Below are 15,832 nucleotides of genomic sequence, written 5' to 3'. Positions count from 1 at the left end.
TTAAATAAATTATAAAAAATTTATAAAAAATTAGTAAAAATTTGCAAAATATGTTGTATTTTTGTAACATTAAATTAAATATAATTTACCAAATTAATTAGAAGAAATGAGTTTTTAAATTTTTTCAAATTTATTTATAGGCAAGGGGAACTTTTCGAAAAAAAGAAATCCGTCATTCTTTAACCCATCATTTATATTTATGTATGAGAGATTTCAGCTATAACCTTGGGGAAGATGTTGAAATATATTTTTCTCTCTATGATGCTCAGCAGGCTGAGTACATTAGGTAAATTTATTTGTTGTTCAAATATTTAACAATTCAATGATTTCTTCTCATTTATTAAGTTATAAGTTAAATATAAAAAGTTAAAGTAAAAGCAGTTACTATTGTATAGTCAATGACAAAAGTGAATTGCCACCTCAAGCCAGTATGAAGCTGTCATGGAATCAAATTTGACATAATGCATAACCCAGACTGAATGAATTGAATATCAGTGTTAATTTAGAAATATTTTTTGAGTAACTTTATTCATTCCAAATTTTAGTAAATTTCTTGAATTAATTTGTTTAAGATAAATTCATGTTTAAAAGTTAAACAATGAAGTGAAAAATATTTAGCAAAGAAATGTGTAGCTGAAAATTTGCATGCATGACAGTCATACACTTGAAGAAACTAGTCTGCACAAAAAATTTTGCATATCAACATTTTTAACAAGAAAATGTGGCAGGTATAAAAAGGCTTGTTTTGTGCAGACCCTGTATCTCCTCTTTATGGACTCCAGAATGAAACTCAAGATAGCCAAATTTTGAAAAAATTGGAAACAATATATGTGTGCTGGCATACAATGGGAAAACAATAAAGCATCTCAAAAGGACAGTTGGAAATTTGCTCTAGCTCTAAATGTTAATAGTTCCATCATTTATCCCTATGGAACCAATATCAAAATGAAGGTATAGTGTTGCAATGATCAGTAAGTGGACATCCAAGAGTCACAACCACTTAGGATGATCATTTGCTGTGTCTGAAAGCATGATACTTCAGCTTGTAAATCACTGCACATCAGCTTGCTTTTGACCTTGCAGCATTGATAGGAAGAGCAGTATCTTGGCAAACTGTTTATAGATGGCTATGTGCAGTCCAGTTGTATGCAAGATGGCCAGCACTTTTTGTCTCACTGATGCCCCTGCATAGATGGGCATCCCATTCTTGTAGAGGCCAGTTAAGGTGAAATCACCTTAACTGGTCTCCACAAGAATGGGTGATGTGCTTTTCATGGATGAGTCATGGTTTAGTCTGCTGATTCCCTATTGTTAGTGGCTTGGAGAATGCCTGGAACTCAATATCACACTAGTAACATCTGCAAAATGCATGCATACAGAGGCAGTGGTTTAATGGTTTGGGCAAGGATGCATACAGAGGCAGTGGTTTAATGGTTTGGGCAAGGATTGCTGTCAGTGGCTGCACTGATCTCCACATTTTCCCTCATGGCAGTATGACTGCATGCAGTGTAGAGATGATATCCTTGCACACTTTTTGCCTATATCTTGCAGCCATGGGTTTTCATGCCATTTTTATGGACAATAACATGTGAGCTCACGGGGCTCATATTGTTGGCCACTACTTAGGCTCAGAAACATTGCTTCATATGAACTGGCTAGTGAAATCATCTGACTTGAATCCCATCAAGTATGTATGAGACATGCTTGGGTGATGCTTCTCTCTGTGACTCCCCTTGAACTTTTACAAGCTAAGAGCATGTTTGTTCTGTGAATGGACACATACCTCCAAACTGTCATAGATGATCTTATTCTTGGCATGAATTGACACTGTAGGGCATATATTTCCAGCAAAGGTGATCAAATTTCATATTGACGTACTTCTACCACTGAACCTTTTTGCCATTTAAAATATGTTTTTGTTTACCTGTATTATTTAATTATTTTTTGATCATTTTCTTTGCATTTCATCTTGTTAGTGTCTTTTGTTATACCCCATGCTCTGTGAAAGTTTCACTGATCTGGAATAAATATTTATCTTTTTATCTGCTTTTTTTCACTTTGTTGCTTAACTATTGGACAACTGTAATTAAATATATTACAATAAATTCAATAACACTTACCATTCTGGATGTTTTTTCTTTACATTATTTTTTTTCTGTTGTCATGACAGCTGACCAGACAATCTTAGTTTTCCTGAAATTTTGAGAATAAGACATGTACAGAAGAGAAAAGAAAAATATTGTCTGCTAGAAGAAAGAACATGATAAATTCAAATTTCAGTGATTTTTGGTTGCTTTTCTTCTGTACAAAGAACATATTAAAATTCAATTTGAAAAAAATATTTTATTTTGGACTGCAATAGAGGTAGTTATGTGCATATTTCTAAGTTAACATTGATATTCAATTGATATAGCATGAGTTATGCAATATATCAAATTGACTCTATGACATCATCATCAAGCTGATCAGCATGAGGTGGCATTCAATTTTATCATTAGTAGTACATTAGAAGGATTTTTTCACTAGCAGATCTTATTATATAATTGAGATGTGTTGATAATAATAATAATAAGCACAGAGCCCAAATTGTTAGGAGTTGAAAGTTTAATTTGGTACACAATTAGGGTAAGTTATGAGAATGTATGCTAGAAGGGATTTTTCAAAATCTCCTCTGTTGGGGGAGGGAGAGAGTTAAGGATTACCCTGAAGAACTCAGCTTCCTTCTACTGTACTGGTTTAGATGTGTTTTTTGTATTTTTAGACCCATCTAAAAATTCTCTAATTAGTGTTGGAAGAGGGGGGAACCTAATTCTTGCACCTGGTGAAAATGGGTAAGATTGGCTATAATCTAATAATCTTAATCTTTGCTATCATTACTTCTTTTTGCCTGAGCAACACTGGGCTCATCTGCTAGTATATAAATACAGTAGAGCATCAATTATCCAACCCCTGATCAACTGTCACATCGGTTAATTGACCACGTTCTAGTTGGCAAATTCATATGTCTGCTAGTGATGTGGCACTACAATATTTGACTATGTCTTGGCTACTTTAATATTATTTTTGTTAAATTTTTGCATGTTTTAGCTGGCCGGTATTTAAACAAGGCTTAATTTTCTAATTATGAGTGATTGTTTGTTTTGTGAGCAATAAAATAATTTAAAAATAATTTTTAATGATACAATAGCGAACCCCAGAAAGACAGTAGCGATTGTTTTCTCAAAGGGATCTATCCCGGATCTTTATAAGCGCACGCCTACCCTAAAGATGGAAGGCGAAAGCATCAAGGTGGAAAAGCAGATGAAGTATCTGGGGGTGATACTAGATCACCGTCTGACATGGCTACCACATGTTAAAGCTATGAGGAATGTAACAACAAACTTATTTAATGCATTGGCAAGGGTTGCTAAGGCTCATTGGGGCCTAAGCACAAATGCTTTAGCCACAATATATGAAGGGGCATTTATCCCCAAGATAACGTATGCTGCTGGGGTGTGGTATGCGGCAGCACAGAAGGTTGTAATTAAGAAACAAGTACGGAGTGCGCAAAGGATGGCTCTGTTGAGGTTGACAAGAAGCTTTAGAACGGTGTCAACAGATGCGTTACTAGTAATTGCTGGAACGCCACCCATAGACCTGGTGTTAAAGGAGAAGGCAAATTGTTATAGGTGGAGAAGAGGATTACCTCTGATACTAGATGACCAGATGGAAAGTATGGAATACGAGACAAAACCAAAGGCTACAATGCTACCCAAGTTATATCATAGAATGGCCATAATGACAGCAGCAGAAGGGGAAAGTAGTGAAATAAACATTTATACGGACGGGTCGAAGGTTGAAGACCGAGTAGGAGCTTCCTTCTTGGTCGAAAAAGAGGATAAAATTATACATTACGAGCAGTTCCGGTTGGATAACCGCTGCTCGGTTTACCAGGCGGAATTATTGGCTTTGTTACAAGCAGTAAAATGGTGTGCCAGTAGTCAAAACTTAAGCTCTATAATAATAAATACAGATAGCAGGGCGGCCCTGCAAACATTGCAACAATTTACAGATACAAACCAAATGGCTCTAGAGATGAAGACCCTAATAAGGGTAAATCATTTACAGATTAAGTTCAGATGGGTTAAGGCCCATAGTGGCATTAGAGGAAATGAAAGAGCAGACGAGTTAGCTAAGGAAGCTACACAGCTAGAAGAGATTACGTACAGTAAAATCCCAATATCATATGTAAAAAGGAGATTAAGACAAAGTACAGTAGAAATATGGCAAGAAGAATGGAGTAATGGGAGGAATGGTAGACATACTTTTTGGTTGCTTCCCAGTGTTGAAGAACGGACTAGAGAACTTAGATGGCTAACACCAAACTTCTATTTAACTCAGCTTCTGACGAATCACTGCAATACGAAAGATTATCTCAAAAGAATCAATAAAGTGCAGGATACCTTATGTGTGTGCGGAAACGGGATGCATAGTCTGGAGCATCTTCTGGAAGAGTGCAGTAAGTACGAACAGGAACGTCTGCAATTTCAGCTGCAAGCGAAAGACGTCATTCATACAAGTGAGATAGACCTTTATATGTGCCTCAGACACAGGGACTTAGTGCGGGAATTGCAGAACTTCACGCGGAGAATATTGTCGTGAAAGGGATACGAGTTGTATCCTGGTATTGTAATCAAGTGTACTAGGTTTAAGGCAAGAGCCTTTTGTATATATTTGTTATTTTATTTTATTTATTGTTATAATTGTACAAGATATACAAGATAAATTGAATAAAGAAAAGTCTCCCTTGTTATACGGATAGTGGGACAAGGGTGATGCTGATCCCCATTGGGGAAATGATGATTACCAAAATGAAAAAAAAAAAAAAAATGATACAATAGCGATGATTATTGTTTAAAAAAATTTTTATTGGGCTTAACATTGATGAAAATTCAACGCAAAGTAGGTTAATAGCAATATACTAATTAAATGAGATATACTAATAATGTATTTTTTCATACTTTTCGGTTATCAGTTTTTTCATTTATCCAACCAACCCCAGTCTCCAATTGAGTCGGATATTCGATGCTGTAATGTATATACGTGGTACGATCCAAAAGTTCGGGGACTGCAGTAATGTATGACAACAAAAGCATGTATTTAAAGTTACAGCGTATGAAATGGATTCTATCAAACTACTCCTACGTGTTCAGGTTGATTTCGCCCGTGCCATGTGATTAAACCGCGAGTGCTGTTGCTTTTTTTCAGAGATAGTTACCTTTGTTTGGCGACGTAATAAAAATGGAGTTTCAAGAACAGCGCTGCAACATTAAATTTTGTCAGCGTTTAGGTAAAACATCTATGAAGACTTTAAAATTGCTAAGAAAGGTGTATGGTGATTCTATCATAATGAAATCAAAGGTTTAAATAGGGCTGAGAATCCATTGCAGATGATGAACGCTCTGGCCGACCTTCGACTTCACGGAATGAGGAAAATGTTGAGTTGGTCTCTCAATTATCTAGACATTTTACGTCGTTTGAGGGAATCCATTCGTCGTAAACGGCCACAGATCTGGCGAAGTGGAGACTGGTACCTTCTGCATGATAACGCACCTGCACATCAGTCCCAAATGGTCACACAGTTTCTCGCCAAATCTCAAATTAATGTGCTTTCACACCCTGCCTATTCACCGATCTTAGCTCCGTGTGATTTTTATTTGTTTCCATCAATGAAAAAGCATTTGCAGGGATGCCGTTTTGTGTCATCAGATGAGGTGAGAGCAGCATCGCAGGAGGCCTTACGGGAGGTTTCAAAAAATGGCTTCCAGCAGTGCTTCCAGAAGTTATACGAGCACTGGCAAAACTGTATTGTTGCCCAAGGTGATTACTTTGAAGGTGGTTGTGCATCGGCAATATAAACTTTTTAAGGTAAGGAATTTTAAGCCAAGTCCCCGAACTTTTGGATCGTACTACGTATGTGCATATGCTTAGAAAATTCAATTTTAGAGATTTTACCATTTATATTGTAGAAGTTAATTTGCTGAAATCCATATTCCTGAAGTGAAAGTGATTACTGTGATTCACATTTTTAAAGTAAATATGGAATTAATCTTAGTCTGAATTATTTTATTGATGTAATATATATTCTTCAAACTAAATAAGTATCTTAACATGTTAAAGTAGCTATTATAACAATTATAATACTAATATATATAGTTGTCTATAAGATTCAAATTTGCCATATTTTATTTACCATTAAAATTATTTTTTATCTAAATCTTATATTTTTTCATAAATAGATTGTAAGTGTTTAAATATTTAATTATGACTAAGATTTGAAAATTCTTTTTAAATTTCAGTGAGAGATTTCTAGTCAGTATTGCCAAATATGGTATGTCTCATTTTGTAGAAAAAGTTCATAATCATAGCACAATTTTTATGGTAAGATTTTATAATTTTATTTTATTTTGATGTATTATTAGATTTTTTTGTAAAACTGATACAAAAATTAAATTAAGAATATTTTTTGAATAAACAATTTTAATACATTTAAAATGAATTTATATATAGTAAGTTTTCTCTTAGGCTATAGACACACTGTGATATTTTGTCTTGGTAATGTTTTGTTGCTTGCCTAGGCATATTGAGTGACAAAACATTTTGTTGCTCTGCCTAAGCTTATTGGAACAAAACATCACTGTTCATTTCCAACATGGATCTTGTAGCAGTAGCAAGAATCTGTGCTTTCAAGATATGTCATAGAAAACTAAGAAGAAAAAACACTTATTACCTATATCCAATATTAGTAGATTGTGCATGAAAAAGAAAATGTTTAACTTTATAAGAAGAGCTATGAACTTATCCCATTAAATTTTTTTCTTATTTTCAAATGAATGTCAATAGTTTTGATAAATTATTACATCTAGTGGTCTTTCCATAGTGATTTTTGTGTTTTATAGAATATTTCATAAAAGACAAAAATGCCATTATTGATAAAAACTTCATCTTTCATGTCTTGAGCATTGACTGTGCTGCAACACTTGGTATGGCAATAAAAAATCACAATGCACATACTCTCATATAAACACACAATGCGCATTTAAATATATAAAATTACTTGTCCTGACTGACTGACTGACTGAATGACTGATTCATCATCACCCAGAGCAAACTGCTGAACCTAAAGAGGTGAAATTTGATACACAGTTAGGGTATGTCATGAAAACGTGCACTAAGAAGGGATTTTTCGAAATTCCCCTGTGGGGGAGAGGGAGAGAATTAAGGCTTAACCAGAAAAACAGCTTCTACTGTACTATTTTAGATGCAATTTTTTTGTTTTTATCTGCATTTTAGTAGGGTGTGCCATGGATAGGCACAATAAGAAGGGATTTTTCAAAATTCTCCCACAGGGGGAGAGGGAGAGGATTAAGGCTTAACCGGAAGAATGGATTCTACTGTACTATTTTAGATGCAATTTTTTGTTTTCAACTATGTTTAGTCTTCATTGAGTACTTAGGTGTATTAAATTGATAACATTTCAGACATTGTTATAAATATTTTTATCTACTTTGATTTTTAAAATGTTCGAACTGTTTTAAATTTGAATTTGTTATTGCATATTGATTCGATTATAGAACTAAATGTTCCAGAAAATTGATCAAATTGAAAACAGTTTGTTTAATTCTTGGCAATTCTCATCATTCTCAGTGGTAGGTATTATATAACAATTACTATGGTTGTTGAAATACTGAATATAAATAGGGTTTGCTTGCAAAATCCTCGTGGGCAAAGCCGTGGGAACAGCTAGTACTCTCATATAAACACACAATACACAAGGACATTTGTTGCCAAACTGTTGCAAGCCACCAGAACATTTTGTCTCCATTGCTGCATATTGCCATAGTATGTGCACTCCCATATATTGCAATGGAATTCAGCTGAGTAACAAAATGTCTCTGAGAAAAAATATTGAAATGTGTCTATAGCCTTAATGTTGTTGATACATGCCCACAAGTTGCCAAGTGTATAAAACCACTGAATGCTGGTAGTTGGTCATGAGTTTGTGCCTTGCCAATGCTCTAGTCAAGTGGAGTATTCAAGGTTTTCTTCACATTAGTAACACCTAAATAGGGGCCAGTTTCCCATAAAAGACCTTCCAGGAGGCATTTCTCTTGGCAGATCATCCATGTGTCATGTTGCTGTAATCGAATAAAACCTAAAAAAAACCTTGTTAATAGGTTCTTAGAAACTGCAAATTTAAGCAAAATAATGTATAATGAAACCCAATTTGACTGTTAACCCACTAATTGATATAAACAGAAGTTAAGTCCTACAGTATGTTTCTGTTCACAATAATATCATTAAACTTGTAAAGACACAAAACTCCTCTAATGTGAACATGTTGACTGCCATGTGAAACGACTCTCAGTGCTCATAACTGATTAGGCCACGTCACAAACTTGTCTCACGTGTAGTATTTTACTCCAAGCTGAGTTGCACACAATTAGAATAATAGAAATGCTTTCTGGAACAAAAGTAGGCAGCCTAATGAACATATTATTTGTGTTGGTCCAACTGTAACTGGAATTCTTAGGGCATAATAATGAAAATAAAAATAAATAAATATTTTGCATTATTAACTTATTCATATTTGTTTTATTTTGTTGTATTTATATCTTCTTAAGTAAATAATAAATAAAGAAATGTGGGTAAAAGCACCACTACCAGAACCAATGATTGTGTGCTGTCTTATTAATTTGAGTAATATTTCAGGTAGGTGTTTGAAATGATCTTCTGGGTTCAATAATAATATAAGACCAGCAGATGAAGATTAACATACTTTTTTTTTTTTTTTTTTTTTTGCACAGGAGAATCAGACGTTTCGGAATAACCACTACTTGCTTTGTAACTTTCAGATGATCTTTCAAAAGTTTTTTGATTTGACAAAATATTATTTACCAATGCTTCTAAATGAGCTTGTTCATTTTCACAATCACACATTTTTCACTTGCTTTTAGATGCTTATAGTTACTGATATGAATGAACAACACAACTGAACAAATATGTAGTGAACAATGAAAGCTTTTTCCTAGAATATTCAGGTTCAGAGGTGCATAACTGCGAGGCATATGTGCATTGCATGGTGTCAACATTAAAATTATCTTATCTAGGTCACATGAGGCACACTTGCTTTACACTTTAAAATCTTTAAAAAAAGAAACTGCTATATTGAGTATGGCTGTTGTTAACCTGTTATATTTCTATAATTATTAAACAAATAAAAAGGCCTGGTTTCAGTGACTGCAGAAATTTTTATCATAATGGCAGTCAACATATTAACCATATTTTATAAATCATATTCATTTTGTTTAGACTATACTTTTTATTATTGGTTGCTGTATCCAAAAAACTATTGATTTGAGATGTTCTTCAGTGGTTAATTTCATTTATTTTATTACTTTTTATTAATATTTTTAAAAATAAAATTTTTTGTATAATTTATTTAAAATGAATACTTTAATAAAGTAAAATTCACTATGTATGATTTGTAATTTTTACAGGATTTAGGAAATGCAGATTTAAATAGAGATTTGTACATAATTGTTCATATTATTAGAGTAGGTAAGATAATTAAAATACAAAAAACTAAATAAAGTTTATATAATGATATCAGATAATTTATTTTCATTGTTTTAAATTATTTTTAGGAAGGATGTTAAATGATTCAAAAAAGTCCACTTTACATAGTTATCGTCGTCCTAATGGTTGTTCAGGTAAGACAAATAACAGCCATTTACATGCTCAGTCATGTTTTTTTTTGTTTTTTTTTTTTTGTTTTGTTTTGAAAAAGTAGACAACTCAAGACAGCAAATTCTGAACAGGTAGACTTTGTTCAGTATTTATTGTTATTGTAAGTAAAATTAATTTTATATTACTGTTTTCTGTAGTATCAAACTTGGAAATCTCTTCACTTGCCATGTTAAGCTCTTCTGATTCAACACTATCGTTGTTTTATTTTTTTGAGTTTGATTTGTATTAAAAATTTAAACTTTAAAAATTTTTACTTATATTTATGTATCCGTCCTTAAGATTTAGAAAATTCTAAAATTTATGTCAATGGACTACTTTAAATTCAAAATTGAAACTTTTTCAAAATTGCTGCTATAACAACAAAAATTTATCATTCTTTAACAATAATCTTGGATTTTTTGTTTAGTCTTGGAGATGGATAATAAACCTAACATCTTTTGGATTTTGTTCTTTTTTTATTTATTAGCAAAAATTTGGTCTGATTCTATATAATTAAAAGTACACAAACTAAAATTTTAATAAAGAAAAGATGAGTTTGCCAATAGGAACATTTGGCAACAAACTTTGAAAGAAGTGTAGAAAAACTATTTTTTAGAAAAGTCATTTTTAAAATCTTGGATATGGCTGATAAATTTTATATTATGTGTATATTAATTCTGAAACTGCAGTGTGTTCTAAAGAAAAGCTATAACCCCTCCTTTTATCAATTTTACATAAATTTTTCAAGTCATATTTTGTATATGTAAAAATATATTGATCAATTTAAAGTGAATATTGACAGTTACTTTCATCTTCATGGAAATATCAAGTAGTATATATTAAATGATTAATCCATAAATTGGAAAAGAGAAGAAGATAAAAACTTAAAAGAAAGTCTATTGAAAAACATATATTGGAAGATAATAAAGCAAGATAAAATATAAAATTAAGAATTTAATCTGAAGTAAAATTATAATTTTACCTAGTTTGTTATAATTTAATACTAAAAGTAATTGTTATCTTTGCTATTTATTTAAAAGCTAGTGTATTCATTTTATTAATTAATAAGGGTTAAAATATTGTAGTTGTTCTGAAGTAGTTGAAGTTTGAAAACATTAGTTTTAAATATATTTGACTTTTATGAACAAGGTTGCTGTTGAAATATAAAATAATTTAACACTATCTTTATATAAATTATAGTTATTTTAACAAATTAAACTAATTAATTCAGAGTAATACAAAAACATAATTTTTGTTATTTCAGTTTTAAGTATTAAAGAAATCTTACAAGATCATAATGAAAACACAATGATAGAAGAAGAAAAGGAATTTACTGTTAAAGTATATATGTATGTNAAAGCATTAAAAATATATATATATATATATATATATATTAATGCAGCCACAACTATATTACAAAAAAGTTTACAGTAAAAATTTATTATTAAAATTTCTGGTCTGTCTAGAAATTTCCAAGAATAATGTAGAGTTTATAATTCTCTCAGGAATAATATATTTTATTATATAGTTTTTGAATAAAAGTCAATATTTTAAATTTATCCTTTTCAGAGTTAAATATTACTATTTTATAAAACTTGTTTATTTAAAATCTCATCTAGACAAGATTTTGAGATGTATTCCTATAATAAACCATTTATATATTCTTCAATAACTTTTTTTTATTTTTTTCAATTATTAGTCTTGCCATACAGGAATTGCAATGTCAGCTAGTGATTACACAATGAAATTATTTTCTTTTAAATAAAATTAAACAATTACTTTCTATTCCAATTAATTAACTGACAAAAATATCAAATTTTAAGTTTTCAAAATTTCTCTTAATATTTGGTAGGATTAAAACATAAATCATTGTGGCTAATCCAATATCCTCTTTTCCAAATTGCTAATAGGTCTAATTAATATTCCATCTTTATATTTGTTGTAATGAATAACATGGGAGTTATAGAGAAGTTAGGGCATATTTAGTACTACTAATTAGCCTAACCCAAAGATTTTGTATATGGAAGTTATGAAACAGTTATTATAGCTTCATTTTACTGAACCTAAAAAAGTTATTTCTAGTAGATTGCATTCCATTACATTATCAAAATTAATCTTAAATAAGAAACAAAAGTAATTAAGTATGATCATTACATTCGTTATTGAATTCCAAGCACTTTTTGTATCTGAATCATATCTAATTAAAAGAAATAATTCTTGTAACTAATTAGTGTATAAATTATAAAATGTTTGGATTATACACTCTTAAAATATTTTACTTGAATTTTAATAGTTTCATCATAAAAATATTTTTATTTTCTTTAGCTTATTACTTTTAGCATCTTACTTTTATGCTGTCTAAAAGTAAATTTGCATTTATGAAAATTAAATTGATTTAAGTCTACTAAATGAAATGTTCAGTTTATTTCAAAACTTTGAATTTTTGAAAACATCTTATATGAATAAATGTGGAAATACTTGTGTGGAAAAAAATAATTTGTTTTTATTACACTAAAATATCATTAAGAATGCTTCTGTGCATTAAATTTTTAATATTTAGTCTTGTATTGGTTTGATTTATATAAAATACAATATATAAAGTACAAGCTCATATAATACATGAATAAAGAAAGAGCATGCATCATACACATGCATTTTGGATTGCCATATTAATTGGCTTGAAATCTAATGATAAATTTTCAGACCTGTCACCATTGTCCTGTTTCCACCATATATACAGTTGACCCCCCCTATAACACAGTAGATATGTTCCACTTTATAAGAATTTCACGTTGTAGGAATCCTTAAATACATGAGCCAATCACAGCCCAGCACGTGTGCAGTTTGCAGACTATGGCTGTTTGAAAGGTTTTCTTCCATAAAATTAATTGATTCTAGACTAATTTGACTCAGCATTTCCAAAACACGTATTATTTTTTGGGAATAATCCATATAAACTATGCTATAAACTAAAAATTGTAGGATTACTTACCGAGTGTGCATCGTTAGACGATGCCATTGCTTAAGCTTGTTTTCGTCGCGGAGCAGTGCACTGAACGGCAGGCGCATTTTCTGATAAGTTATTTTTCTTCGAAAAATTCGCTGGACTTTGGAGACATCATTAATAGAAGTAATTTTTATGGCCGTTGAATAAGAAATGTTTTTTTCACAAGAAATGTATAAAATTACAGTATTGTATTAGACTTACAGTACCTAATTTATATACTGTACAGACGATAGTAAACTCAACTTACCTGCCTAAACTCTGTAGCGTGTAAGTAGTTCGGCTGCTTGTACACTATTGGTCCAGATTCGACCAATCCTGTCGCAACATGAGTCGGCGATGACATTTTACCGCATTTTACGAGTCCCTTTTAGTGTCTTTATATGAATATGGTCGCAATTTTTTCGCTGCAGTATACGAATCTGCATTATGTGAACCCGTGTTATAGGGGGGTCGACTGTATATAATACATACCAAAAAATAAATTTTGTTAATGAATACTTAATTTTAAAAATATTTGTTTTCAGGTGTAATGAAAGTGACTTTCATCAACTTCATGAATTTATTATAAAACGTCAGAATAATAAGTATAATTTATTATCTGGTCAGCCAAACTATGGTGAGTGAAATTGCTATTTATTATAATACATAGTTTGAATAATATTTTATATTTATTATAACAGTAAGTGCTTTTAACATGTTAGAATGCATTTACTAATACATTCTAATAAACAAATGTCAAAGTAAGAACTTTTGAGTAAAGTTCATAGTTATAACATAAATATTTATAACTCTACCAAAATTTGAAATTGTATATAAAGTAACTTAATCTGATGTAATCTCTTCATCAATAATTTCAATACAGATTAATATACCAATGTCTTATTATTTAATAACTAGCTGTGTTACCCATCGTTAACAGGAGATATTTATTTGATGAAATTATATTTACTTACCTAAAGAGTATATCTGCAGAGAATTGTGTTACAGATTCATTATATTCCTATTAAAGGTGTGGAATATTTTCTAGATAAACTTATTAAATAATCTCCCAATATACAACATTTTGTGCTTTATTATTAGGAGCACAAATGAACAGATTTGCTCCTAATAATAACTTGAGCATGCAACATAGAGTTGGCCATGTGAAAAGCAACTGCATCCCAGGTCAAATTCTACAACTCTCAGACTTTGGTCTTGAGACTTATTAATGGTCACTGCAAAGCATAGACTGACTGGAAATTGTAGGCATTTACATTCAAATGGATAGTTTGTCATATTAATGGTATACTATTAAATGATATATCTGTTCTTCAATTTTGAATGTTGGCATGAAATTTCTTTCAAGTATTTCAGTGGCACCAAAACTTGTCATTTGGAAAGCCCTATTTTGCTTTAAAAAATTTTTAGTGTCAGGATGACCCTAAACATCCTGTCATAAGATATTCGAGATGTCTATGAGAATGTCCTGGGAAGTCATTAAAATGTCATAAGGTATTCAAATATTTGTAGATCAGTGATTCAACTACTGCTGGTAACTGCCAGTAATTACCAAGGCATTTAGAAAATGTTACCTAAATAACCAACTTTATTTAAAAATCACTGTTATGACATCACTGTTTGTCCTGTGGTACTTACCGAATAACCATGCATGCTGCCAAATTTTTAAATTATTAAAAGTGTACCATGATGAAAAAAAGGTTGAGATAAATATTATTACGGTGAAATTCTGTTAACACGACATTCAGTATGCTGGCAAACTGATAAGCTGACATGTCCAACTTGTCTTTGGGGAGAGTTGTTGCACTGGGTATTCACCTGTATTTATATGCAACTAGGTAACCAGTTAATTAAAACTAAAAATAATAATAATTAAAATTTAATAAATTTAAAACTCTAGCCTTTACACTGAAGCAGAAATTGAAACTAACATTAAAATCAAAGTTAATTATTTTAAATTAAAATTGAAATAAAATCAATTGAAACATAATACAGTAGGTGATCGGTTAACGAACAAATTAGATAACGAACGCTTTTGCGAAAGATTTTTATGATTGGACAATGAACACATGTTCGGATAACAAACACTTCACTGAACAAACAAGAAGAAGCGACGTAAAATAATGAATACCGATTGGTTTTCCTTTGTCTTCAGGCAACAATTTGAAACTTTTCAAAGCGCGAGAGACGTTGACATCAACATTCTACCCAGTATATACTGATCTATCCGATCAGTATTCCCCCAAACTTTGAAACTTTCCCTTGTAATTCCAGCCTTTTATATTTCTGACAGAAACAATTCTTTTACGTTTTTTTCTGAAAATACAGATTTATGCTGATATATGCTATTAACCCCCTTTGAGCCGCCCATTTTTTTTAAAATTTTTAATTAAGCATAAAAAATACTTAAAACTGAAAAAACACGAAAGAAATGCATTAATTTTGAAGAAAAAGCTTTATATTTTATTTTCCTTTGTTTCACCTGTCTGTGAAATGTAACACCGATGAGTCATTGTTTACACAGCTGGGTGACCTTGAACACAGCTGGAGTCCGATTTCCCGGGACATTCTCATAGACATCGCGGGAGGACAAGGGTTTAAAGTAGGGTGACTTCAATCTGGCGGTATATTTTTAAATATTTTAAAAAAATTATAATTTTTATTGCGATTTCCGACCCCCCCTAATTAATTAAACTTCTATATAATAAAATCTATTAATTAAAAAAATTAAAAAACTATCGGAAGTCGTTTTTGACATCAGAAAGCAGCTTTAAATAACTTTACCGAAGGAAAATCGGTGCGCTACAACTTTAGAATGATAAATTAATTTTGATAAAAAACTCCCATTAAAAAAACATTAAGCCTTAATCGAGCCTTATCAAAGGCTCATTAAAATCGCGATAAAATTTTTTCGCGTGCGCAAAAAATTCTGAAAAAATTTGGGGACCTAAAAAACATTCCAAAAATTCAAAAAAAATAATTTTTTCAAAAGTGGCCTTAACGACGTAACGCTATAAAACTTGCTCGAGTCACACTCGAGCGCGGCTCAGAAGGGGTTAA

The 15,832-nt window shown here is 31.2% G+C and overlaps 1 protein-coding gene across 1 annotated transcript in view; it reads left to right on the top strand.

The window, feature by feature from the left end:
* Positions 1 to 15,832, top strand: part of LOC111640142 (dedicator of cytokinesis protein 3-like) — a 54,285-nt gene that overhangs the window by 31,679 nt on the left and 6,774 nt on the right. The window contains exons 3-8 of the mRNA XM_023386138.1: positions 141 to 286; positions 6,339 to 6,420; positions 9,540 to 9,600; positions 9,687 to 9,752; positions 11,033 to 11,117; positions 13,300 to 13,391. Of these exons, the coding sequence (XP_023241906.1) occupies positions 204 to 286; positions 6,339 to 6,420; positions 9,540 to 9,600; positions 9,687 to 9,752; positions 11,033 to 11,117; positions 13,300 to 13,391 (469 nt within the window). The 5' untranslated portion in view covers positions 141 to 203. The remainder of the gene's footprint in view (positions 1 to 140; positions 287 to 6,338; positions 6,421 to 9,539; positions 9,601 to 9,686; positions 9,753 to 11,032; positions 11,118 to 13,299; positions 13,392 to 15,832) is intronic.

Source organism: Centruroides sculpturatus, unplaced genomic scaffold (genome assembly GCF_000671375.1).
Source record: "Centruroides sculpturatus isolate CEXI.00-Female unplaced genomic scaffold, Cexi_2.0 scaffold1392, whole genome shotgun sequence".
NCBI lineage: Eukaryota > Metazoa > Arthropoda > Arachnida > Scorpiones > Buthidae > Centruroides > Centruroides sculpturatus.
Note: the sequence above shows the minus strand (reverse complement) of the source record. Positions and strands in the feature narration are given on the sequence as shown.